We start from the raw sequence: 26,207 nt of genomic DNA, 5'->3' as shown, positions 1-26,207 counted from the left end.
TAGAGCTTGTTGGGTCATATGTGCGCATACAGCCTGACCTGTCAGTGAAAGCCATGACCACACCAAGCTAGCCACAGAAAAGTAAGAGCCCTCTGGTCATCTCTCTGGGGCAGCCTGGTATAACAGGATGTGTTGTGAGCCTGTTCCATTGTGATTGCATCTGCTGGAAAGGTCTAGAAAAACTTTTATCCCCACCCCCTAGCCAGTCACCTCCTCCCCAATCAACACATATACTTACCTCCTGAAGTGGAGGTACCATAATCCTTGCTCTGTCTTGGGTAAGGATCCATCTTCTTTTCCTCCCCACTCAAATCCAGTAAATCTGTATTCTCTGTGCTTATGTTATTTCATATTTTCACCAGTTACCACAGAAGGCTTTTAAATACATTATCTCATTTAAGCTATACAACAAACCAGCAAGGAGAACTTGTACCGTTACTCCCAAGCTGAGAGCAGTTAACTGGCTTGTTCAAGGTCACTTGGCATCTAATATCCATGTCTCAGAGCTTCAGATTCAGCCTACTTTCCACACCCCCACATTGCTTCTCCGAACCCTGCAGCACACCTCATCTCATTCTTGGTCAATCAGTTGCCAGATTCAACTCTCCCATCAGATGCTCTCACATCAGCCTCTTTCTTTCCAGTCACACATGCTGGCTCTCTTCACCTTGCCCTAATCGACTAATTTATCTCTGCCTTTAGTGTCTCAGGCTGCCACCCTACTCAACCAGGTGACTCCTCTTAAGGTGCCACTTTGGTCATACCTCTCCTCTCTCCCAAATCTTTGAATGCTCCCATTTGCCTGGAGCATCAAAGGCAGATGCTGCAACAGCACATCTCTAGCGTCAGAGCCCTCCTCCCTCCCTGGCCTCATCTCTCTGTGACTCCTACAGGACGCCTCACTCTAAATTTGGTCCCTACACTTTCCGAATGCTTTCCTTCCCCTGGGCCTTGATTTGTTATTTTTCCCTTAGAACACCTTGCCCACTAACCCACTCCACATTTTGATAACCTGTACATCTTAAATATACCACCCAAATTTAAATACCTTCGAGGAGCCTTCCCTGCTTGCTAAGAGCCAGGGCTTTCACTTATATGACACCAATCATATACTTGCCTGTACCATAATCTCCTCTGCCAGTCTGCAAGCTGCAGGAGGTTCCAACTCGGCGGGAGGCATCTTTGTATTTTGTATCACTCTAATGTCTAGCACAGAGCTCTAAACTTAGCAAGTGTACAAGTGTATAAAATGATTTGGTTAAATGAATATTCAGATTAAAAACCATCTATCCATGCAAACGTATGCAGTTAGATTCCAAAATGAAAGACACACACATATATACACGTAATACCACGAATTTATTATAATACACACACCAAAAACCAAACCCAAACTTTGACAGTATCCATGGAGTTTTCCACAGTCTTTAAAATAGTTAACAGAAATAAGGGATAATTGAAGAAATGTAACCTCATAATCTTATAATTTATGTAACAATGTAGTCTGCTCAGTTAAGAATTCTACTCAATTAAGACAGTGAAGTGGCAATGTCCCATAGATATTTAAAATTTTATATTTGCATTTATTTATAATGTAGATATAGGTTCTAAAGGATTCATAGATCTTTATGTTATAAGCCAGATTTTGTAGCTGGCCTTTTTATTTGTTAGGTAAGCAAACCCAAAGGCAATGAAGTCCTGAAAAGTGAGATGAAACTCCAACAGAAACTCTCTGTGACCCACAGAGCTATTTAATAAAACAATGCCCATCCAGTCCTATATCCTGTGATACCCATTCTGATCTGCTGAAGTTTATATGAAGGTTACCTCCGCCAGCTCTAATTTCTTTTCATGTAACATTCTAGCTCTCCACTCCTATTCATAGCATGTAGAATGTGGTTCCGTCCCATGTTGCTGTTAGTTCACAGGCACATCAAACATTTTAAAAACTATAAGGAGACAAGGAGAGGTTGCACAGTGCAGGGCGGAAAGTATGCAACCAAAGAAATCAAACTCTCCTGTTTTATCTTCTTTTAGTTTGCTTCCTTTTGGTCTTTACCCTACTGGGGTCTTTGGGAATTGTGTGTGTGTGTAACAGCATCTACCATACCTCCTCATTTTCGCACAGGCTGGATTTGAAGAGCCAAACAGGAAAACACTCAAGGACCCCTGAGACTCTCACAGAGAAATAAATTAGAGCTGTTGTTTCTTTTAGCTCTGCATTCCTGTTCTATATTATTTATTTTAAAAAAAATGAAATCCCCCCCTTTATCAACCCTCATCTTCTCATATTGTAAGCAAGTGAAATCACTAAAGGCAAATAACCTTGTGAGTCTGGTGAGTGTGAAGAGAAAAGGCCATGGTACAGATTGATGGATTAGGGGGGAGACACCTAACCCTAGGAGTTTACAGTGGGTAAACACCCAGGCTGTGTTGTACGGTAAGTATCACCGTGTGTTACACTATTACCGGGGTACTAATTGCTAACAGTCACACAAGCATAAGCAATCCTTCAAAATCAAGTGTACATGCAAAAAAGCAATATGGAAAAATTCAGAAATGTCCAAATATTGCTGTCTTGGGCAAAAGTCTATGACCAGTAGTTGGGTTCTCCAACAAGAAAATGTGAAAACAGGAGAATTTTAGAAAGTAGCAGTTTTAAAGAAACGAAAGCTATGCAAAATGAATCTCAGTCCTTCATCATATAGTTTATAAGTTTGAAAAAAAAAAAAAAGAAATCCAGGCTGTTAATTAATTCAAATTCTGGAAAATATTTTTCCATGCAGTGAATCTATAACAATAACTATTATACAGTCTCTCTTGCTCGCTGTCTTTGTGAGAGAGACTAAATCACCAAATCTTCCCTGGATAATCTCTGCCACCATTTGCTTCCAGTTGCTTCACAAGCCACTCTTAACCCATTCCTAGCAACTGTGTATAATGGGCGGCCTAAAATCACTTAATGTGTGTTACTGATATGAACATTTACACATCAAACCAGTATATATTTAACCAAGATAACGCTTTAAACCATGATAATATAAGAAAGTGACATTACAATAATACAGGCAACTGTTTTTCCCATGAACTATGGAATATTTTTTCCATTGACAAATTCACTTCTTTCCAGAAATACACAAAGTTCATTGCAAAACGGTAAGAACAGAGTGTTCATTAAGCCATTAGAACAAATCACCTTGTTTTCAAAATACGAACTTTACCTTAGTTTCAAGGGCGTCAATGTACTAACCTAAAGGACTGTTACTTTTAAACACTCTACACAACAAAAGTGTTGTGAGGAGGTCTTACAAGCAAAACTGGTGCTGGCTACTCAAGAGATCCATTAAAAATTAATGTTAGTGATTTTACATGATAACTGATCAAACATTCACTTAACGTTCATTCATGTTAGCTCTTTGGAATGGGAATTTAAGTCTAGAGTAAATACAGTGTCTTCTGAATATGGTCAACAAGCAACAAAGCCAGAGCCCACAGTTAAGGGTTTCCGGATCCTGCAGCAGGAATCTACTGTACGGCATGGATCTCTGTCTGTGCTCAAAATATCTAACGATAGTTTTCATCTATACTAGACATCTTTGAAGACTACTGTACTGTTTCATATCCTTCTTTCATTCTTAAAAAAATGTATTAAATAAAACCTTTAGATTAGTTTTAAAAGCAGCTGAAAAAATGGCTGCTTTAAGCTCTAATTATCAGAAGACTGTTATCTGGGAGCTTTGGGCTCTCAAATATCAGAAACCCCAATAACTTATCATAAAAATACAAGCTCTTGGTTTTGAAAAATATACAAAATGCACTGCACATGGAAATATCTCTTGATTGTCAAGGAAGACAAGATATCAGTCTTATTCATAGACTTATGTGGCGCTTAAATTTCAGTGATCTTTGTTTTTGCAGGTTCCGTTTTTCACAGTTTTGGGTAGCCTCTGACCTTTGGTGTAAGCACGGTACCAAAAATGGAGAAAGAGCAGCAGAAAGATGCACCCGTAACTCATAATGATGTACAGAAAGACTGGAAACTGGTACTTGCAATCCTCCATGAAAAAGAACTGGCCTATGTGGGCGGTGACAATAACAAACTGGACCTAGCGGATGGAAGAATGAAAAGTATTGTTCAGCTACGAAGAGTCACAATGGAGCAATTACGTAACGCATTCTTTGCTTAGGTTTAAACACTCTCCAACCACATCTAGGCTACTGCTGGACAGGGAATTTTATCCTTCCATCTAGCCTCCATGGGAGTGATAGTGAGTGGATCAATGTCAAAATGCAGATGGGAATTTGGAAGCACTATTCAGTCCTGCCAAAGCACACAACTCCAGGGGGTGCTGCAATGTAAATGTCCCTGGAGCGGCGCAGCGGAACAGCCCTTTCACACCTAGAGAACCATCCCTCTCTGACTTGAGTCCTTAACTGAGGAAATGCACGCAGGACCACTACATTATGGCTTAATTTTCTAGGGCAGTTCAATTTCAAACATTCGGTCCTGTTGTTAGACTGGATATTTCAATTGAGGGGAAATAAAAACATTTTAATTAGAGCCCCGCTTTTTTTGTAGGAGCCAAAGCATCTCTGAGTCCTCATATCTGCCACCTCTCCTCCACTGTCATAGATAAAAGTACATGCTATCTGCCAACTGCAACAGAGAATTTGCAAGGGGTGAGAGAGCCCAAGGGCTCTGTATTACAGGACGTTCTACACAGTCTTAAAAGGGACACATTCTGGGCTAATGTCCAGATTTTTTGGATATCTTTTTTTCCCCTCATGATTAAAAGGCAACATGTGTTCTGTGGAAATTATGGAAGAGTAAAAATCTATACGTAAAAATAAACAACCATTACCCACAATCCATCTTGTTACAACCATAGTTAAGATTTTCATATCATTCCTGGAATTATCAACATCAACTTTCCTTGTGTTATCTTAAGGAACTTTTAGGATGTTCCTGTGCAGTAGCTACAATTATTCCTCTCATTTTGCAGATGGTAAAATGAAACCTTAGAAAGCCTAAGCAACATCCTCAACATTCCATGCAGGTGTGTCTGTGTATTATCAACACATTTGAAATAATAATGAACATCTATTCTTTTTTTCTTTAAGTATTTTCCCACATTATTAAAAAGCTTTTACAACATTTACAAGTATGTTAAATGAAAAAAACCTAATACAAGATTCTATATGCAGTATAGATGTTCTAATTTCTCTGCAATGAGCACATATTACTTTACAATCATAAAAAAAACACTTAAAAAGAAAGGAATTGGGGATAATTTTCATATTCCTTTGTCATATTCCAAAGTAGGAATTAAAATAATTTACTTCACCATTTCCTTATGGCTGGTTACTTAAGACGCTGTCACTTTTGTCAATATGGTATATTATACCACCACTCTACACCTTTAATTCCCACAGTACTTTTACTAGTTGAAGGAAAATAGGCTTGTAAATGTTAGGACTAGATAGGCAGGCACATAGGAATTCCCTCAAAGTTACATTCCCTCAAGTTCATTTAGATCAAGAATACAGAGGGACTTCCTAGGTGGCGCAGTGGTTAAGGATCCACCTGCCAATGCAGAGGTCACGGGTCCAATACCAGCTTCAGGAAGATCCCACATGCCGCGGAGCAACTAAGCCCATGTGCCAAAAAAAAAAAAAAAAAAAGAATACAAAGCTTCTACTTCTAATTTAATATTACATCTATTGAAGTTCACATTATTTTGAGATTATTTTGATAATCAAGATTATCTATTTTATACAGATGCTTAAAATAGTGTAAAGGTGGTATAAAGCGCCACATGCTGCTTTAATTATCTGAGCCTCTTGGCTATCAGATATGCCTTGTTGTCAATAAAGTTCCTGACAAAAGTTCAAACATAGAAAGGATAATGACGGGATGCCACACGGGGCAATTTCTATCCCTATGTTTTACAAACTTTCTTCTTTAGAACTTCTTTGTTCCTTAGTTCTTTGTTAGTATCCTTATTCATATGGAAAACAAGTGACTCCAGTTTAGTTTCTTTTTTTTTTTTTTAAGGTTTTTAAAATAACATTTATTTCTTAAAAGTTAACATATGGATAATAGGAAACCAAAGAACACAAGAAGCAATAAACAAAGTCATCCCTCATCACAAGCAGTTTACCCTTTGATGTGTCCTTCTAGGTCTCATTTGTGTATTTACACAACTAAGCATCCATTTTTATGTAATTAAGATCACACAGTTATGTCTCATGCTTTTGCACACCACTTCAAAGTCCCAAAGCGATGAGTATTTTGATAACCAGGAGTACACGACACCACCTCAATCTGAAAGGAAACACATGCAATCCTGCCTTTCTTGGCGACAGAAATTTCCAGTTTAGTTTCATATCTGGTTTTAAAGAAAAATAATTACTCACAAGCTGTAATGATGTCAAATATTTTTTCCACCACAAGTACTTCTGGTAGGCTGGTCCCAGGGCACACAGTCCATAGTAGGAATACATGACTACATGTACAGCTGTGTTTAGAAAGGCATGGAATGTTCCCAAACCACCTGGAAAAAAATTAGTGTAAAATGGGGGCATTGTTCCTTAAAATGAGACATATTTTTTCCAGAACTGAGATTTTAGTGTAATTATTTTTTAATTTTAGTAGGAATAAAAATATACGTGAAGTATCACCATTGTTAAACAGCCATCAGATTAGAAGGAGCTGGATAATACATTCATTTAGTAAAATATAAAATATAAATTTTGGAAAATAAATTAGCATGAGTTTATTTATTCTGTTATATCTTAACATAGTCTTACGATTTGGGTTTACTTTCACAAACTAAGTTGAGTTACCTCTTAAATATATTGCTAAGTAATAGTAATCAAATTCCTATTTAGTGAGGATTAGCAGATATAAAGCTCACAAAGTCCACTAATCTTACATGTACAACTTGATGATTTTTTACATACATGTACACCTATGTTACCACCACCAAATCCAAGACATAGAGCATTCTCTGATGCCATATAAAGTTCCCATGTGCCCCTTCCAAGAATATACTCCTCCCAGTGTAAATTTTATTCTGACTTCCACTACCAACTATTGGTCTTGCCTGTTATAAAACTTCATATAAATAGAATTACACAGGATGTATTCTTTGTGGCTACCTTCTCTTAGTCAACATACTATTTTTAAGATTCATCCATGTAGATTGCCTTTTTATTGCGGTAGTATTACATGACATGAATGCTTCACAGTGTATTTATCTATTCTCCTATTAAAAGACATTTGAGTTTTTTCCAATTGGGGTTATTATATGTAAAGCCACTAGGAATATTTTTTTACATATCATTGTGTAAAATCAAATTAACTTTTTCCACTCTCAATAGTTTTCAATAAATACTTTTAGTGGCACACAATTTTGGCAGTAAAACCACTGGTTTCATTAATAAGCCACACTGTTTGCTTTAATCAATCATTGTTTTTCCAAACTAAACATTTATTAATCGTTAAATCATCTTTGCTTACTGCTTCCACTTGACTGTTATCAACTGTGCCTTCCTACCTCGGTTTTCGTCTTCTAAGCCCACCACCTCTCCCACTGATTGCTTTCAATTCAGAATGGAAGAAAAGGACCCTGGGGGGAATACAAGCAAAGATGCTTTCAACTGTCTTTAGTTGGATCAGTAGTGCAGTGGAAGCGGTAACAGAGCGTGCAGTTGATGATACGGGAAAAAACCCAAAACTCTTCCCTAGTGTCTCTTTCCTAAGATGCACAATCTAGAAGAATCTTCATTCTGTATGCAGAGCCTGAGTCAGCTCAGTAATGTCGACCTGGAATTTACATTTTTCTCCAAAATACTTTATTTTATTTATTCTAATATTCTTTAATTTCATAAATAAAGCAAAACCTCATAAATTTGCCTAATTACGTTAGAGGAAGGACTGAATTCATGAACACTGTGACTTACAGAAAGTTTAAAGCAAAAATACCAATTTATTACTTCAACTACAGTCTCCTAAGGAGAAATGTCATAAAAATTGTTTCATAGTAGAAATAATTATCTTTTTTAATTTTTATTTTTTAAAGTTCTTTATTGGAATATAATTGCTTTACACTCTCGTGCCAATTTTTAAGGTACACCAAAGTGAATCTGCTGTATTTATATATATATCCCCATATCCCCTCCCTCCCGTGACTCACCCCACCCTCCCTATCCTGGCCCTCTAAGTCATCATCCATCATCGAGTTTATCTCCCTATGTTATGCAGCAACTTCCCACTAGCTATCTATTTTACATTTGGCAGTGTATATATGTCAATGCTACTCTCTCACTTCATCCCAGCTTCCCCTTTGCCACCACCGCCCCAACCCCATGTCCTCAAGTCCGCTCTCTACATCTGCATCTTTATTCCTGCCCTGTCACTGGGTTCATCAGTACCATTTTTTTAGATTCCATATATATGAGTTAGCATATGGTATTTGTTTTTCTCTTTCTGGCTTACTTTGCTCTGTATGACAGTCTCTAGGTCTATCCATCTCATTCCAAATAACTCAATTTCATTCCTTTTTATGGCTGAGTAACATTCCATTGTATATATGTGCCACATCTTCTTTATCCATTCATCTGTTGATGGGCATTTAGGTTGCTTCCATATCCTGGCTATTGTAAATAGTGCTGCAGTGAACATTATGGTACATGTTTCTTTTTGAACTATGGTTTTCTCTGGATATATGTCCAGTAGTGGGATTGCTGGGTCACATGGTAGTTCTATTTTTAGTTTTTTAAGGAACCTTCAAACTGTTTTCCATAGTGGCTGTACCAACTTACATTCCCACCAACAGTACAGGAGGGTTCCTTTTTCTCCACACCCTCTCCAACATCTGTTTCTAAGTTTTTTGAAAAATAATTATTTTTTGAAAATCATTCATAATTACAGCAAAGCTAGATACTTCTAAATCTTACCACTGCTGAAGTACCCCTTAAAATAACCTGTTTTAAATAATTGCTTTTAAGTAGTTTAAATGCTCCCCTAAAGTCTTCTTTATGCTATACTGTGCTTCATAAACTTTCCTCTCCTGAATAGAGTAAATCAAATTTTAGCTAATCCTTTAATTATCACAAATTTCAAGTAAGAAGAAACTGAATTAATGACACATTAACAACCTCCCAGGTTTTATTATTTACACTTGGATTAGCCTTATTTCCCAAAAGAAACTTGAATAAATACATTGGTGTGGTGTGAAAACACCTTTTCTAGGAAAATCTACAAATAGAACAGTTTTGGAGTCATCTGCTTAACATGGGGACAAGCCGAATACCTCTCAAGTCCGTTTGTCTCACAATTACATATACACAGGAAATTTATTTCACGCCTGGTAATGAAATACATCAGACTGAACCTTTCTCACTAAGACACCTCTCTCATTTTTTGGTAGAAGAGTTCCACTTTCCATTCGGAAACTTTCACTGTTTAAATGTCCTAAAATGAGGCTCCTACGGAAAGGAATTTAACAAAGCACTAGGGTAGCTAAGAGTGTTTAGTAAGGGTTACTGATCAAAATAAGCTATCAAATCAAATTAACTTGCTTATTTTCTCTAGTTATGATTATTTTCTGGTAAGTTATTTTAATGTTTGTTCACAGAACAATCACATTTTAATTAGCAGTGCTTTTCCTATCTTCTTTGGAAGGCTTTTCGAATAAAGTATTTTCTAAGTTTGCTTTCTTCTTGATAATGGTTCTGAAAAGCAAATATCTCAGGATGAATTGTAATTAGTACCATCACATTTTACATCTTTGGTTTGGAAAAAAATAAAGGAACCAGCCTGGGTAATTATCACAATTCTCTATACCTCTGGAAGGGAGTATAGACATAATTAATACAAAAACCTGCCACAGAAATATTCTCATCACGCTCAAAAGAAAAGCTGGATGGCTGTTATCCCAGGGAGGAGTACAATAGGCAAACAGGAAATTAAATACTAGATAGAGATCAGCTGTGCTCAAGTTTTTGCAAGGACAGTTTAAACTGGACAGTTTTATTCTAGGAATGAAAGCCAACGCCACACCACATTTCTGGAACTACCTCAGCTCTTGTTGCTGTACACTTGTCACTGAACAGATAATCAGGTGTGCCATACAAGTGTTTACTGGGTTCCACATATGAGAGCAGAAGTGCCAACTCATGGGACATATGAGAGAAAAGAAAACACTACTTTCTTTCTACCACTTGCATTTTGTAAAGCAGAAGGGGAATTGAGGTGTGGACAACGAATCCACTCTAAAGTGCTTAATGTCTATAAACATGGTAACACTGAAAAATTGAGGCACATTATATATTTAAATGCTCATTATTGAAAGTATTGCTTGCTTTTTAAATGGAAGCCAGACAATCAATGGACTCAAAGATAGAAATTAGAAAAATGCTCAACTCTATTCTTCAAATAAAATTTATTTTTCCCATTATAGAATCAACAGATATTCAAACTAGAAAAATTAGAAAGTGCAGAGGTGCGTAAAGAAGGAGAGAGAGACCACTTTTGTGTCAATTTCTCTAAATCACTATTTGGGGTATCGTCTTCCTATATATTTTTAATCTATATTTATTTTTCAGTGTTGTAATAGAATAATCTGGTCTCATAGAAGAAATCTGAATAAATAAGTTCTAAGGGTGTGAAAACACCTTGTCTAGCATACTTTAAAAACAGAATAGTAAGAACAGTCATCTATTTCTGATAATTTAGCAGTCAAGCTGCTTAACAGAAGTTTGAGCTAAATGTCTTTCAATATCATTTGCATTTCACAATTATAAACACAAGACATCATAACCATTCTATTATTGGATGTTTAGGTATTTTTCTAATTTTCACCAGAAGAAATAGTGTCAAGAAATATCACTGTAGAAAGAACTGAGAGACACAATATACATGCAAGAGAAAACAAAAACATAGAAAGCAAAGTAAAATAACGGTGATTATACAATGTAACTACCTTCAATTTGTGAAATGGATACAGATGAGACTATCTTGTTATGATATGAGTTAAGTTTTTAAATTAACATACATACATTATAAGAAAAACAACTACATTTCCTTTAAAAAAAAAATCCTCAACAGATAAACGCCAATTTTGGGCAAGGAGCTATTTTACATACTGAAAAATCTGATGCCCTTAGGCCAAGGTAGGGACAGCCCTTCCGGCTCCCCTAGGTTCTGGCATCTTCTTCTAGCCACTGGCTTATGTCTCCTCATGCTCTGAGACATGCAGATATTTCCCCCATGCTGAGAGAGTCTAAAACTCAAACAAGAGTTCCTCGATTGTGGTTTCTCTTTCCTTTCAGTCTTACAAAGGCAGAATGCCCAATAGCGGCGAGCTCTTCACAGAAATGTTAAAGCTTTGTCTAGTATGGGCTGTGGGCCTATATGAAGATATCTTAAATTGAAGAAACTAGCATAAATAAACCCCAAACAACTTTTGCTAATAAGATAAGACTATATCCTTGAGGCTATCACTTATTTAAAACTTCATGATAGGTAAAATGACTTACCTTCCTGTTTTCTCATATGCTAGATGTTCAGAATCATAAAATCAAAACCAACTAAAGAACCTGTTTGCCAAGCTTTTGAGTTAAACTATTTTTGACCTAAAAAGCAATATCAAAACATCCTTTAATATGATAGGATGTTTAGGGAAGGTGGGACAACTGCAACTTGACACATCTTTAAAGAGCTGTTAGCATTGGGATGTGTATCAGTTTTTGGAAATTTGAAAGCAAAGAAGCCATGGAACTTGAGATAAACATTCTAATTTCCTGGAAACATACAAGGAATAGTTATCTAACTCTATTCCTATAAAACCAAAGATTTTACCATTTTATTTGTTTATTATTTATTTAAAAACATTTATAGAACTATATAGGAAAAGAATAAAAACCAAACAAAACAACTAAAGGATATGTGTAGAAGGCTATACCCAAAGGTTGTATATATTAAAGAGTATTGAGGAGTGGAGGGGAGATCTAGTTAGGAGTCCTGTTTATGTTTCAGATAATTAATGAGAGTCTGAAGTTTGATCAAAGTGATTCTTTGATGTTTTGAGATTCTTTTAAATCACACTTAATGATAGAATTTATGCTTATAGCATATAGAAATGTAATCAATTATAACACATGATCCCAACTCTCCCTTGGCTACCTGCAGCAAATTTGACTCCAAACCACCAGGTCCATGGCATGATGGTATGATGGAAGACATGCAGGAAAGTCACTTGACTATTTTTCTTACGTAGAACAAAAAAGATCTGAAATAATTTAAAGAAAATCAAGTTCATATAAAATCATGCAATAATTTATCTAGTTTTACAAAAATATTGGCAAAGTGCAAACTGTTCTACATCGAAATGTGCTCTGAAAGAGTTGCCTTACAGAATGCCTATAGAAGCAGCTGATTGTCCAAGAGACAGCTCAAAAGCAATTAGTACAGGAGAACTTAGATACGATGCCTAGTCATGGAAGAATCGATAAAAAGGTGAAAAGATACTGAATGCAGATTTAAAAATCAAAGATATAAAGTGAAGACTATGACCAAAAATTATGGAAAAAATGTTATGGGTTTAAAAAAAAAAATGTGGATTTTGAAATATACGGGAAAGCAGCGACTTTTAAGTCTTAGATCTGAAATTCTACCCTGCTCCCTAACACATCCTACCAATTTAGATGAGGGATTAAGCAAACTTAAAGAGGACTTGCAGCAAATCAGAAGTTAGCAAATGATTATTAAAGAAAGATGAAGAGGGAAATAAATACTTGAAGAGTTCATTGGGGAAGCAGGGTGAAAAAGAAAGCAAACGCAACTTAGGAAAAATGAGAAGGGCAACAGAGGCACCAACCCGATTGAATGTATCCAGTGGTTTACAGAAACTCTACAAAAACAAAGAGGCAGAATAGGAAGGCTTTGGGGGGAGTTTTTTGTTTGTTTTTTTCAAAAAAATACTCAAAAGCAGAATTAAATATTAAAAAATATTCAAAATGCAGAAGACCAGTGATGAGTTAGACTTCTAAGGACAGAGCTAAACAGAGTAGCAGAAACAAAAGCATTCCTGAGAGTATCTGAGGAGTGTGGTTCAGGGAAGGACACGGAACAGCAACAATTTCCTTATGGAAGCTGAAACTGAGAACATGCAAAGCAGGACCGATGAAGTCAAAATGCATTTGCTTATGCACATGGAGGAAGGCAACACGGTGCAACAGAAAAAGCCATAAACCAGCAATCTGGGCTCCTAGTCCTAGTCAGTAGCAGCACTCCTCTGTGCAAGTCTTGTAACTTTCTGGCTTCCATTTCTTTTCAGATTAAGTGCTCAGGGCTAGATCAATGGTTCTCAACCCTGTCTGCATATTACAATGTCCAAGAAGGTTTGTTTTTTGTTTTTAAATAACCATGCCTTGTCTCTCACTTCAGACCATCTGACACCAGATCTCTGGGGGTGGGGCCCAGGTTTTTGTTTCCTAATGCAATTAGGTCCACAGCCCCACAGGGTTGAGAACCACTAGACTACACCAGGGGTTCTGAAAGTATGGACCCTGGCCCAACAGCAATAACAGCACTTGAGAATTTGACAGAAATGCAAATTCTTGAGCCCCACCTAAGAGCTACTGAATCAGAAATTCCGAGGGTGGGGTCCAAGCATGTGTGTTTTCAACAGTCCTTCAGGCGATTCTAATGCATGCTAAAGTTTGAGAACCACTGGATTCTACGCTCACTAAATTCCCCTTTCTAATTCTAACATCATGTGTAGCCAGCTGAGAAGGTAAAGCATGTTGAGATTTGCTACCAGAAATGTAGTGGTATATATTCTGAAGAGAGAACACACTTGTCAGTCATAGGCCCAGAACTGATTCCAGGTAAACAAGATCCACATGCCACAAAGGTTCAATAAATAGCCAGCTTTCCTTTGTTTCTGGAAATAAAGATGCACTGCTTTCTCCTCTCATCAGGGATCCTAATCCAGGGCACTGGCTTCTCCCAGGGGCCAGTCACTCAAAGTCAGGGTTTCCCTCAGGAAGAGAGAAGACCCAGTAAAGCCTGGACTTGAGAAACACAGCTGGAAATAGTTTTGATATTACAGAAATCACTGATATTCCAGGGATAACCTAACATTCTAGTGTAAGTTGATGAATTTTGAAGCATTTATCCTCTAAAAGGAGTATGGATGACACAGTGCTTTGCAATAAAGAAGCAAAGGCAACATATTCTCTGCTCTTTGCTTCCTGAACTTACTTTACAAAACAACTGTCATCCATCTATCTAGAGATGTAGTTTTGTAGTACATGTGACAGTTACATTCTTATCGTAACCAGATGGTAGATACATAAGAAAATCTTTTGGCATTTGCAAAAGACTGAAAAATAAGTATATCCTATCTATTCTCTAAAATGACTGATAATAAAAAGTAAAAGATAACAGGAGGTCTGCCTGAGGAAGAGAGATAACCAAAGTTATCAGACAATTTGAACACTCACAGTTTATTGCTTTCATTGAAACATTTACCAAATGTGGTGATTACATACTCACAGTATCTAACAGCTCAATAAATTTGGAGAAGTAATAAAGCCAGCAGGTGCGTGCCATCTGCAGAAACACACATAGATACGAATTTATTTCATTTTTTTCACATGGAAGAAAATTTTATTTTTTCTAATTTTGGCAAAATTCACATTACATAAAATTTACCATTTTTAAAAAGATTGATCGATTGGTTTATGGCTGTGTTGGGTCTTTGTTGCTGTGCGTGGGCTTTCTCTAGTTGTGGCGAGTGGGAGCTACTCTTCGTTGTGTGCGTGGGCTTCTCATTACAGTGGCTTCTCTTGTTGCAGAGCAAGGGCTCTAGGCACGCAGGCTTCAGTAGCTGCAGCACTGGGGCTCGCTCAGTAGTTGTGGCGCACGGGCTTAGTTGCTCTGCGGCATGCGGGATCTTCCCGGACCAGGGTTTGAACCCATGTCCCCTGCATTGGCAGGCGGATTCTTAACCACTGTGCCACCAGGGAAGTCCTCAATTTTCATTTTACAGAAAATCACACACCTGAATTTCTTTGATATTTTTCTCGTAATTTTTAGCTTTTTTCTCTCAACACATATATTCTGATAATTGAGTCATTTACTCATTCTGATTTTACATTCAGTGTTTATAAAGAGTTCAAAAGCTTTAACATTGATCTTAAGTTACAAGTTTTTCCAAAAAGAAACTTACCCTCAATGCTGTAGGCGACTGTGAATAGTCAACAATTTCACATCGAAACGAATAACCTGTACCCCAGCCAGACATCACAAACTGCAAGAGAGCACGTGCATATTAAAGACGGAAGTATTTGCTCAGTGGCAACAACGAAGGTAGTTTTGATTGTGTCTCTTTCATGACATTCTCAGCTGAGCCAGCAGTCAGTGCAGAGGGAAAGGCGGGCTAGAACAATTACAAACCAGCAACTCGCTTGATATCAAAGCATCAAGGGTTTTCAGAATCGTAAAGTCACGTTTATATAAACTGTGTACTAACTAAAATGGCTATTTCTTAGAATGATTATTCTAATATAGTGGAGAACAAAATACTAGGAATGTTTTGTTTAAACAGCAAATGCTGGTAAGTGTTTGGCCTTACGTACATCTCTATGTGCCTGTGCACATGTTTGTGTGCTCTCAAAGGGGTGACTGAGTCTGAAATCAGTCTTTTCTGATGATTTCCAACCTTTGCAATGAGTCAACAAATAAATGAGCAAACCAGCTTTCTCAATGTGCTCATCCAATGGCTGCATCAACTGGATTCTTCCTGTCTCGGCTAGTGGATGTAACGGGAAGTGATAGCCCATGGCTTTTAAACCAAGATCAACCAAAGACAAGACTCACGTATTTGTTTTGCTTTGGAATCACATGACAAGTAAGAGACGCAAATACTAACTAGGGAGTGCGGTCTGGCAAGCCTTAATTCCAACACACCCACGAAGTGACCTTAGGCTAGTGGTGAGAAGAGAAAGCCTATTGTTGATAAGTCTGGACCATAATTCAAAGATTACATTGACATTCTCTCAGTCTGATGATGGGAAGGTCTCCTTTTAAAACAGTAACTGAAAATGAAAAACTAAGGGCTCTAATTTAAAATTAACATTTATATTAAATGGTTGGCTTAATTTAGGGTTCTGACAATATGACCAGTTCTCTGTCATCCTGTTCTCACAAATGCCAACATCTTCCCTAGGATGTCTTCTTTCTCAGCATAAGGATTATATCATTTCCTATTACATTACATTTTAAGTTTGTACTTTCAATTACAATTAAAGCTGAAATGACTACTTTACAGTAAATTAACTTCTAAAGGCAAAAGTTGATGAGGCAATCAAAATGACATTTTAATGGTAAAAAGAAAAGAAATGAAGGAGAAAGAAAAACTACTTAGACTGTGGTAGTTAAAAACACTATCCTTCTTTGATACTAGCTCCTAGCTTGATTTGTAATATAATTTAATCACACTATTAACGTGGTGAATTACGAGATCTTGAAAATTAAGATTCGGAAAAGTATACAACATATTTCAAGGGCAATAAAAATATCTTACAAAAACAAGTTAATAAATTTTCTCAAAGGAACAAGGCAATGTGGTACAGAAATAGTTAAATTTGTTTTACAAAATCCTGATCTCTCGGTGAGCGTCTTCATATTCTCTTGCACTTGGACTCCCTTCTGACTGAGGCAAGTAACACGCTAAGTCCATTCACTTAGAGGGGGATGACTGACTCCCCACGTCACCCTACCCCAAACAAGCACAGCGCCGAGTAGGAAGAGCTGTGTGATGTGGCCTTCTGCAGCGTCATCCCTGGTCTCTCTTCATTACTCGACTGCTGCCAAGTAACTAGCACGTTCAAACCATCACTATAAAATGAGGCATGTGGGTTCCTCTAGTCTGATATACTTCCTTTCCCCGTGTTTGTATTTGCCCTAACATCCTTAGCGGAGGGGTTCACTCTGTAGACCAAATGCAATCGTGCCCCCACCCTATAAACCAAGTGTTGGGATGTGTCTGGGAGGTGACACATTGCTCAGCTGTCAAAAGTCTTTGTTTAAACAGAAAGCAGAACTTAACGCTTTCCTGCTATTAAGTTTAAGAACATTCCAGATGTCTGTGGAGCTTTTGACATATATGTCTATATTTTAGGCTTTCGCAAAGGAAGAGTAATAATTTATATTTGGCAGGTAAAAAAAACCCCAAACTGGCATATAAGTTACTCTAGTATTACTGGTTAATGGGAAATAGAAACTCTCAGATTCAGATATTCTCAAACCTTTTATGTTGTAATTGCTAAAATAGAAACTGAAACTTACTGATAATAATTGGATCCCTTCCAGAGAAATATATTTGGGGGTATCACATTTGGTGACACAATCAGACACAGAGCATAAAGACACAAGCTCAGTCCTGACTCTACAAAATGAGAGAAGTAAGGCCTAGAGAATTAAATGACTAGTGCAAATCAGATACCTAGTTAGTAGGGTAGCTGGGACTAACTAGTCCCTGGTCTCCTGGCTTCCAGGTCTGTTCTTAGCACTGTCCTACAGTAAGCTATATCCTATCTCTGATAACTTGCCAAAAGCATGTATTTTTTTCTGCTCCCCGGCTCTATTCTATTACTCCTTCCCTTTCAGCTGCTTATGCTCCAGAAAGGACAGTAAGGTGACCTGTGAGTTAATTTTGGAAATAAAGTAGAAGGCAGCAAAGTAAGCCCAGACTTCATGGAGGCCTGTGAGAGATGAGGCCAGAGCAGAATTAAGGTGATCCAAGCAAGTGGATCTGCAGCAGGAATCATGTTGGAGGGGATGCGTGTGCAGAGGCCCTGATGTCTAGAGAGGCTGGAGAGGTCATGCTAGGCCCTCCTGGGTCCCAGCTGTGAGGAAGCACAGGCTGTGCTGCAGAGGAAGTAAGTAAGGAGACGAGAATGAGAAAGCCAGCCAGCACTGGAAGAGAAGCAAGGAATCCCAGAAAAGCAGGTAAGGGAAGGTGACTGAGACTTGCCATCAGCAGAGGGGAGAGAGAGAATTCATGAGTCTGCTCTTGGGTCCTGGAAGTTCTCTTATTGACAGTTAAGTGACAGCGTTCCTCTCCTACTGCTCTGCAGGAGTCTAAGTTCTCTGTCCCCCACAAAGCCCAGCAACCAAACCAAATGCTCTACCACCTAATAGGTCATCAGGGCATGCAGAACCCAAAGTTCCTATCATGATGGTGACAACTCATTACAGTCAGCATGAGCTCTGATGTCAGACAGACCTGGATTTAAATATCAGTCCTCCGCTTACCAGCTACACTACTTTGGGTAAGTTATCTAATTTCTCCAACTATGTTTCCTTAAAATTTAACATTTATGGATTCATTCAATCATCTTTTGTGGCTAACTGCATGCAAAAATTAATGTTAATTTTTCTCACTACCTGTGAGGCAGACTATACTGAGATTCTCTAAGGAGTTCAATATCTGGTCTAAACACAACAATTTTTTGACAAATGCCTGCTCTAGTGAGCTAAGTTTCTGAAATTTCTTAAATCTTGGAGCGTTACCCTAACAGTCGTAACAAGAAACATCATGACAGAGAAACGTAAAGACTCAGGCAAAATTCTCCCATTAGGGAGACTGAAGACACTTGCCTCATAACACATGTACACAGAAAAGAGTACTATGAAAAAATTGTACGTTATCATCGCTTTCTGCAGTTCAAAGGGCTTTCGATTCTCCATGAGCTTTGGTCCCAGGGATGTGACGAAATAGACATAGAGTCCCAGGATGATGGTTTGTGGCAGAGGTGAGGACATGAGGAGCCAGTCTTCGACTCTTGGATCTAAGAGAAAAAATAAGATGTAAGTGCACATCCATGTAGCCAAGAGATAACTGACAGTCACCAGCATTTAAGTGAGCACCTAGATCCTAACGTTGACAGTAGACTCTTTGGTCAGTGATCGCTACTATCTTCAGGACGTGGCAAGGGAAATCACCGGGGATTGTGATGGAGCTAGAAACAGTGCGGCTCAAAGGGCAAAGGGGGGTAGTTGTTACCAGGGCCCAGGAGAGCGTCACGTGGAGAAGCCCTTCTGGGAAGGAGCTGTGACCTTCAGTTGAGGGATTCAGCCAGCAGGGCAATCCTGCAAATAAGGGGCCAGGGAAATCAGCACCCTCGCCTCCCTCTCTCTCCATTGGCCGAACCCAACCAGAAACCAGAGGGCAGGGGAGCAAGCTTATGCATGTGGTTCACAACTGATCATTGTCCATGGCCCAGCACGCGGGACAGAGTGGATGTGGAGAACTGAAGACACCCAGTCAAGTTTCACGTTCCATCTACATCCACTAGGAACATATGAGTTTTTCCATCCAGACACTGTTTTATGTATAAAAATATGTTTGGGTTTGCTGTTTCTTAACTTTCTTCTTTCCCCAAGAAAACTGGGGGAATGTTTTCTGTATATTGTATCATACACTTGAAAGGAAATTTAGCATCATTTAATTATCTAAAGGGTGGGTTCTAGGTGTTCAAAATGTGGGCTAACCAATGTGATATTTTAGCTTTATTTTTTTTAATTTTTTTTTTTTTGGCACAGGGGCTTAGTTGCTCCGCAGCATGTGGAATCTTCCTGGAGCAAGGATCGAACCCGTGCCCTCTGTACTGGCAAGCAGATTCTTAACCACTGTGCCACCTAGGAAGCCCCGCAATCTCATATTTTAAAGAAAAAACAAGCGAAAAAAGTATTAGCCTCCCAATTATGTAAAAAAGAAATTCACATGTTCACTGCTAGGTCCAGGCCATGAGAATTAGATCAATTAAAAATTGCAACTCAAGAGGAAATGTGATTAATTCTATAATCTTAAGTAGTTCGGGTGTACTTTTACTAAATTGCCTCATGAAGCCAGAATATTATAAAAGAAAATATGTATGGACAAGTTTCCAAGTGCATCTGGCTCAAAATTGGGTCTTGACTAACCTTAAGTTGCTAAACACCATCACTCTTGTTAATTGGAAAAGAAGGGTGGGGGAATACAGCCCTTGCCCACTGGAACTGCTAATGATGTAGCCAATTACCAAAAGACGCTGACTACCCTTTCAAGTCTGACTTCCTTCCCAATGCAAAAATTTCTTCCATTGACTCCGTGATTGGTGACTCACTTGGCCTCAATGTTACTGCTGGAAAGTTCATATTTGATACTCAGATATACTGGGGCATGGCTGTAGCTATTAAAGATGATTTATTCTATACTCAAATATTTGCTTCCCTCAAAAATTCTGACAGATGCCTTATCTCGAAATAATAAATAAGCCAAAAGTAAGCTCTAAGATGGACCCCAAGGTATTTAGGAATTTAATAGATGATAAACAAAGTCATATAAGCAAGCAGGAAGGGAAAGATGATTCAGTAAATAGCAAAACTGACTACTTGGAAGAAAAATGAGTTTGTGCCTTACCTTGTATCCTATCCAAACATGTCTCAAACTATGCAATATAAGAAAGATATTTAGAGTCTTTCCACAAAAAGTGGGGAAAGTCTACCAGAAATGCTAAGTTAAACAAGGTGCTTTCCTGCAGAATTCCTTAGTGCTTCATGTTTGTTGTGAATTGCCAAGACGAGAATTGTGGTATGCAGCAATCCTCAAACTTACTTGGCCACGGAGCCCTGATTTTTTGTAGAATACCATTAACACCTTGTGGAACTAACTCTCTGTGGAAAGAGAGCCCTTTGTTACAATAAATTTATAAATGAAACCACTAAAAAATTATGTAGTGATGGAGAATATCAACAGGCTCAGATCACTTTGACATATAGTAAGGAGGTAGAAAATATAAATTTTTACAAATCATTTAAGTATGGGGAGTGAGAGACAGGTGGAAGTTAAGAAAAACACTGAGATTTTGTTGTTGTTTAGATACTGGCTTAGGAAAAGTGAGTAGAGTAAGTAGCCAAAGTCAGACTCTGGAGGAATCAACAATCAAAGGAGGAAAAAAGCAGCAGAAAAGAAAACTAGAGAAGATTGAGAAAGAGCAGCCAAAGAGGTAGAAGGAAAACCACAAAACCACAAAAATGAGATCTCCTGAAGCCAGGGGAAAAGTGAATTTCTGGAAGGAATCAAGGTCACAAATGTGGCAGACGGGGAAAGTAAAATGTGGGCTGAAAAGTGTCCCTGGATTGATGCTCTTAGCAGGAATAATTTCAGTAAACTATTATGTACAAAAGAGACATTCAACAAAAGTTGCTGATAGATATTCATAAGAATACAAAGTTCTCAAGATAAAAAAAAAAAGATTCATATGAAGACTGTCACGGTTTTAAATCAGGAAACATTTTGAAATCAAGCTATCCAGGTGCACATCACTGAAATCTTTTATTGCTTCTATCAGTTCCCTTCCTTCCCTTTAAAAAGTTTCCCAGGACATCTGGGTGCCATGTGCAATTAAAAAGGCCATGAGAAGGGCTTCCTAGATGGCACAGTGGTTTAGAATCCACCTGCAAATGCAGGGGACACGGGTTCGATTCCTGCTCCAGGAGGATCCCATGTGTCATGCAGCAACAGAGACCCAACACAGCCAATAAATAAATTTATAAAAATTAAAAAAAAAGGCCATGAGAAACCCTAGCCACAGGCTGGTAACTCACCAGGGAAGTCTCAGTAAAGAAAAAATGTCAGAGAACTGGGGACCAAAGGACAAAATTAGAATGATCAAACTTCTTTTAAATACAATTTTTAAAGATTATACTCCATCTACAGTTATTACAAAATACTGCCTACATTCCCTGTGCCGTACAATACATCCTTGTGGCCAAACTTACACCCAATAGTTTGTACTTCTGACTCGCCCAATCCTATGTTGCCCCTCCACCCCTCTTCACTGGTAACCACCAATCTGTTCTCTTTATATGTGAGTCTGCATCTTTTTTGTTACATTCACTAGTTTGTTTAGTTTTTAGATTTCACACGTGATATCATATAGTATTTGTCTTTTTCTGTCTGACTTATTTCACTTATCATAATGTCCTCCAAGTCCATCCATGTTACTGCAAATGGCAAAATTTTGTTCTTTTTTATGGCTGAGTAGTATTCCATTGTATGTATGTATGTGTGTACACACACACACACACACACACACACACACACACACACCATCTTCTTTATCCATTCATCTGTTGATGGACACTTGGGTTGCTTCCATATCTTGGCAATTATAAATAATGTTGCTATGAACATTGGGGGTGCATGTATCTTTTTGAATTACTGTTTTTGTTTTTGTTTTTAGATATTTCAGGAGTGGAATTGCTGGGTCATATGGCAGTTTTATTTTTAGTTTTTTGAGAAACCTCCATACTGTTTTCCACAGTGGCTGCACCAATTTACATTCCCACGAAACAGTGTACAAGGGTTCCCTTTACTCCATATCCTCACCAACTTTTGTTACTTGTGTTCTATTTGATGATGGCCATTCTGACAGGTGTGAGGTGATAGCTCACTGTGGTTTTAGAACTGATGAAAACTTTGACGGATTTTTTCCATCAGTGGGTAATCCAAACCTTAAATATATGAACATCATAAGCCATGTTAATATGTCTAGTTTTTATCTCCAATGAAATAAAGACTTAAAACCAATACTTAAAGAAGGCTTCTGGAAAAATGTTAACATTATCACCTTTGGATGGTGACAATATGGGTGACTTTTATTTTTTTCTTTTTCTTTATAAGAAATTTTAAATGTTCCTGTTATTAATGGACATCACAGGCATGACTGAAAACTAGTTTTTTTGGTTTTTGTTTTTGTCAGTAAAGGAATTCCTGAATTAGAGATATTTTATGCTACTCTTTCATTAGCTCAGCAGTGGCAGCGGATGGGAAGGTGGGGGAGGGGGTGGTATGCGGGTATCAAATGACATCATATTTCTGTTCTGCTGGTAGCTGTAGGAAAAACAAAAAGCCAGGAAAAGCATGCTGGGCTGGCTCAGGAAGCACAAGAAAATAATTTTTAAATAAGTCATTTTTCCTGTAATTTAACATTTTAAGCACACACCTTTTTAAAAAAAATCCTGAGTGTGATTTTCAAGTTCTACAGATTTTTAAACAATCTTACCTTTTTGGAAAAGCTAATTAATTTTATATTATTTTCAAAGTAAATAAGAGACCAAAACATCAAGCTTTTTAATCCTACTTCAGCCTGCACTCTGATCCTGGCTCTGCAACTGACTTGTCATATGACCTGGGGCCACTGACTTAACTTCTCTGTGCTTAGTTTCCTCATCTGTGAACCGGACACAAAACAGCATGTATCTCAGAGAGGATTTAGTGAGTTACTAAAAGTAAAGAGCCTGGCACAACCTAAGTGCTCAGTAAGCACTGCTACTATTATTTCAGCAGATCTCAGTTTTGTCAGCACAGCAGAATCACCTCTGGAATATTTAGAAAGCAGATGGCAAAAACAAAGTCTCGGTGTGGTCCCAGGCATCCATACTTTGTTGTTGTTGTTGTTGGTATTGTTGCTGTTGTTTTTAAGAAAGACTTTATTTTTCTTTATTTATTTGGATACACTGTACAGCGTGTGGGATCTTAGTTCCCTGACCAGGGATCAAACCTGTGCCCCCCGCAGTGGAAGCGAGGGGTCCTAACTGCTGGACAGCCAGGGAGTTCCCCAAGCATCCATATTTTAAAAAAGCTGCCATGGTAACCATGATAAACCATCAACGTTACAAACCAGGGCTTCCATACTTCCTTCACCTGCACTAAGGCCCTCAGTATCCCCCACTAGGTAATCTGCAGTAACCTTTCTCTGGTTTCTCTGCCTCCTGGTCCAATCTGCGACATCTTGTCTTCCATACAACTGCCAAATTCACTTTCTAGAAGTAAAGCTTTGCTTTATTCTTCTGCTTAAATTAGCTCTCCCTACTGAGCAGATAAAACTCAAAGTCTGTAATACGCCCTTGACTCTGATGACTGCTCACTTCTCCTACCTTCCCTCTCGGCAACAGTGACATTTTCTGAATAGGGAGCCCACCTCCATGTGAGGCAGGGGGCCCCCGGTGATGAGATGTCTACAGGCCAAGTGTGGCTGGTGACTGGATAAGAGGGGACTGCTCGACAGCATTTAAAGTGAATTCTGCCTCAGTCTGTGATCCCACAAATTACAAAAGGTTCAGGGGTAAAGTGAGTTCTGTCTTCCCTAGAGACAAAAGGTTGATGAGGGAGGGAGAGTTTCATGCACCTTCTATTTAGCATCAGAGTTGGGTTTAAGCGTTATGAACAAAACCAAGATAAAGGCAGAGGATGGGAGGGCAGCCTGTCTGAGAGTCCACACCCCAGTGATTACCAAAGTTCTGACCTATTACTGGCCTGATCACTCTTCTAAGAGTGTTCTAGAGAGACCAAGTACAGGGGAGGACAAGGGCCACCTACATAGAATATTAATGAACTTTTCCATCAACTACTTGTAAGAGCATATTCTCCTCCTAAGTAGCATGTAATACACCCTTTAAAATTCTAAGCACCAATACATGACTCCAGGCATTTGTCAAAACCCATGGAACTGTACAGCTCCAAGAGTAAATTTCACTCTGTGCAACCTGCCCGCCCCCCACTGCCAAAACAAGCCTGTTGGAAGATCTAGGATGGAAAGCAGACTGTGACCAGTGAATTCTGTATTATGAATATATAACATAGCACTGAAAGGAGAGGGGAAGATGGAGCCGGCCTGTGAAGCCCTGGGAAACAGTCTTTTGATTGCACATAGTTAAAGGAAAAAAAACCTGTCATAAACACGGTATTCTAGTTGGTAAAAAAAATTCTAAGCACTAATAAAATGAAGAAGCTGGAAGGGAAAGCAGACGTACGTTTGGTACTTTGTGAAGTACTAAAGGTTCAGAGTGGCAGCAGATCTTACTCAGACTCGTCTTCTTGCAAAAAGATCACAACTAAGTCTGAAAAGTCATCACTGTTATGCAAATACAACGAAAGTTGCTTTTTTTTTTTTTTTTGGCACATGGGCTTAGTTGTTCCGCGGCATGTGGGATCTTCCTGGAGCTGGGATCGAACCCATGACCTCTGCATTGGCAGGCGGATTCTTAACCACTGCGCCACCTAGGAAGCCCTGAAAGTTGCTTTTTAAACATGAAAAATGTTATATCATTGTTTCAAGATTTGACCTTTCATATCTAAGAATCACAATAAATCCTCTCTTAGCTTAAGTATTAATTAAACCCTTTTAAAACTCTGTAGCTGTGGAATTTTCCACATGAAATAACTGCGCACGACCCCCACTTCTCTAGAAATCAGAAAACCAGTGAATGTCAGTTAAGTTTCCTGAAGTCTACTCAGGATTAGGGCCAAAGCCAAGAATACACTTGAAATTCTTGGCACTTGATCATAGGTTCAGACCTTCGCAGGGTAGGCAAAGTAACACTGGACTAAGATGGCCAGAAATTATTCCTAATGGCTCTCAGAGATCAATACCACACTAAGCAGAAGCAAAAAGCCTCTCTTGTTATACCTGATAGTGTTCTCATACAGTTACAAATCTCAACACAAAATATTTTAAACCTTCTAGATTTTGACAGGGAAAAAATGTGAAAAAACTTAAAAAAAAAAAAAAAGATATGCTATATTAAAAGTATTTGAAGAAGGAAATGCTCTATCACTCATCTACCACCACCAGTGCTACCACCGTTTGTGTTGGGATATTTCCCAAATAAAAGAGCATTTTCATGCATATTATCCAGTAGCTGGCAGATGCCATTCTCATCTCTGTTTTACTAACAAAGAAACTGAGACTCACAGATAATAAATAATTTGTTCAAGGTCACCTAGCTGGTTCACTGTTGTGTCTGAACTTAAATCTAGGTCTTCTCACTACACACCCTCATACCCTCCCTCCTCTTGCGAGACTTTGTTAGCATAGCTTCAGGTAGGCAGCATTACCCGTCTCTTTCTCTCATCCTCCCTGAACTATTTGCAACACGGCTTCCAGGGCTCTCCTTGTCTCTCCCTAGCCACCTCCGCCCCTTTGTGGTTCCTTTTTCTGACCTAATATTACTCAGCTTTTCAATGTAAGTATTCCTAATAAAAATAGAGTTGACCCATGAAAAGTGGAAGTGGAATTCAGAAGTAGTTTGTCTTCAAACATTTTATACTTCTAGCACTAGATAGATATGCATCATCTAAATC

The 26,207-nt window shown here is 38.3% G+C and overlaps 1 protein-coding gene across 7 annotated transcripts in view; it reads right to left on the bottom strand.

Moving 5' to 3' along the window:
• Positions 1-1,340: 1,340 nt before the first annotated feature.
• ELOVL7 (ELOVL fatty acid elongase 7) overlaps positions 1,341-26,207 on the bottom strand; it is an 80,886-nt gene continuing 56,019 nt past the window's right edge. For 6 of the 7 annotated variants that reach the window (XM_057742976.1, XM_057742969.1, XM_057742985.1 and 3 more), the window contains 6 exons: positions 18,677-18,867; positions 15,243-15,323; positions 14,567-14,623; positions 12,191-12,296; positions 6,418-6,554; positions 1,341-4,106 (listed from right to left, as the gene is read on the bottom strand). In XM_057742976.1, the coding sequence (XP_057598959.1) occupies positions 3,897-4,106; positions 6,418-6,554; positions 12,191-12,296; positions 14,567-14,623; positions 15,243-15,323; positions 18,677-18,867 (782 nt within the window). In that variant the 3' untranslated portion in view covers positions 1,341-3,896. Of the gene's footprint in view, positions 4,107-6,417; positions 6,555-12,190; positions 12,297-14,566; positions 14,624-15,242; positions 15,324-18,676; positions 18,868-26,207 lie in introns of those variants that run through there. The other variant, XM_057743019.1, reaches the window with a different exon arrangement.

This window comes from Hippopotamus amphibius, chromosome 1 (assembly GCF_030028045.1).
Source record: "Hippopotamus amphibius kiboko isolate mHipAmp2 chromosome 1, mHipAmp2.hap2, whole genome shotgun sequence".
In the NCBI taxonomy this organism is placed as follows: domain Eukaryota; kingdom Metazoa; phylum Chordata; class Mammalia; order Artiodactyla; family Hippopotamidae; genus Hippopotamus; species Hippopotamus amphibius.
This window is presented reverse-complemented; position numbering and strand designations above follow the sequence as displayed.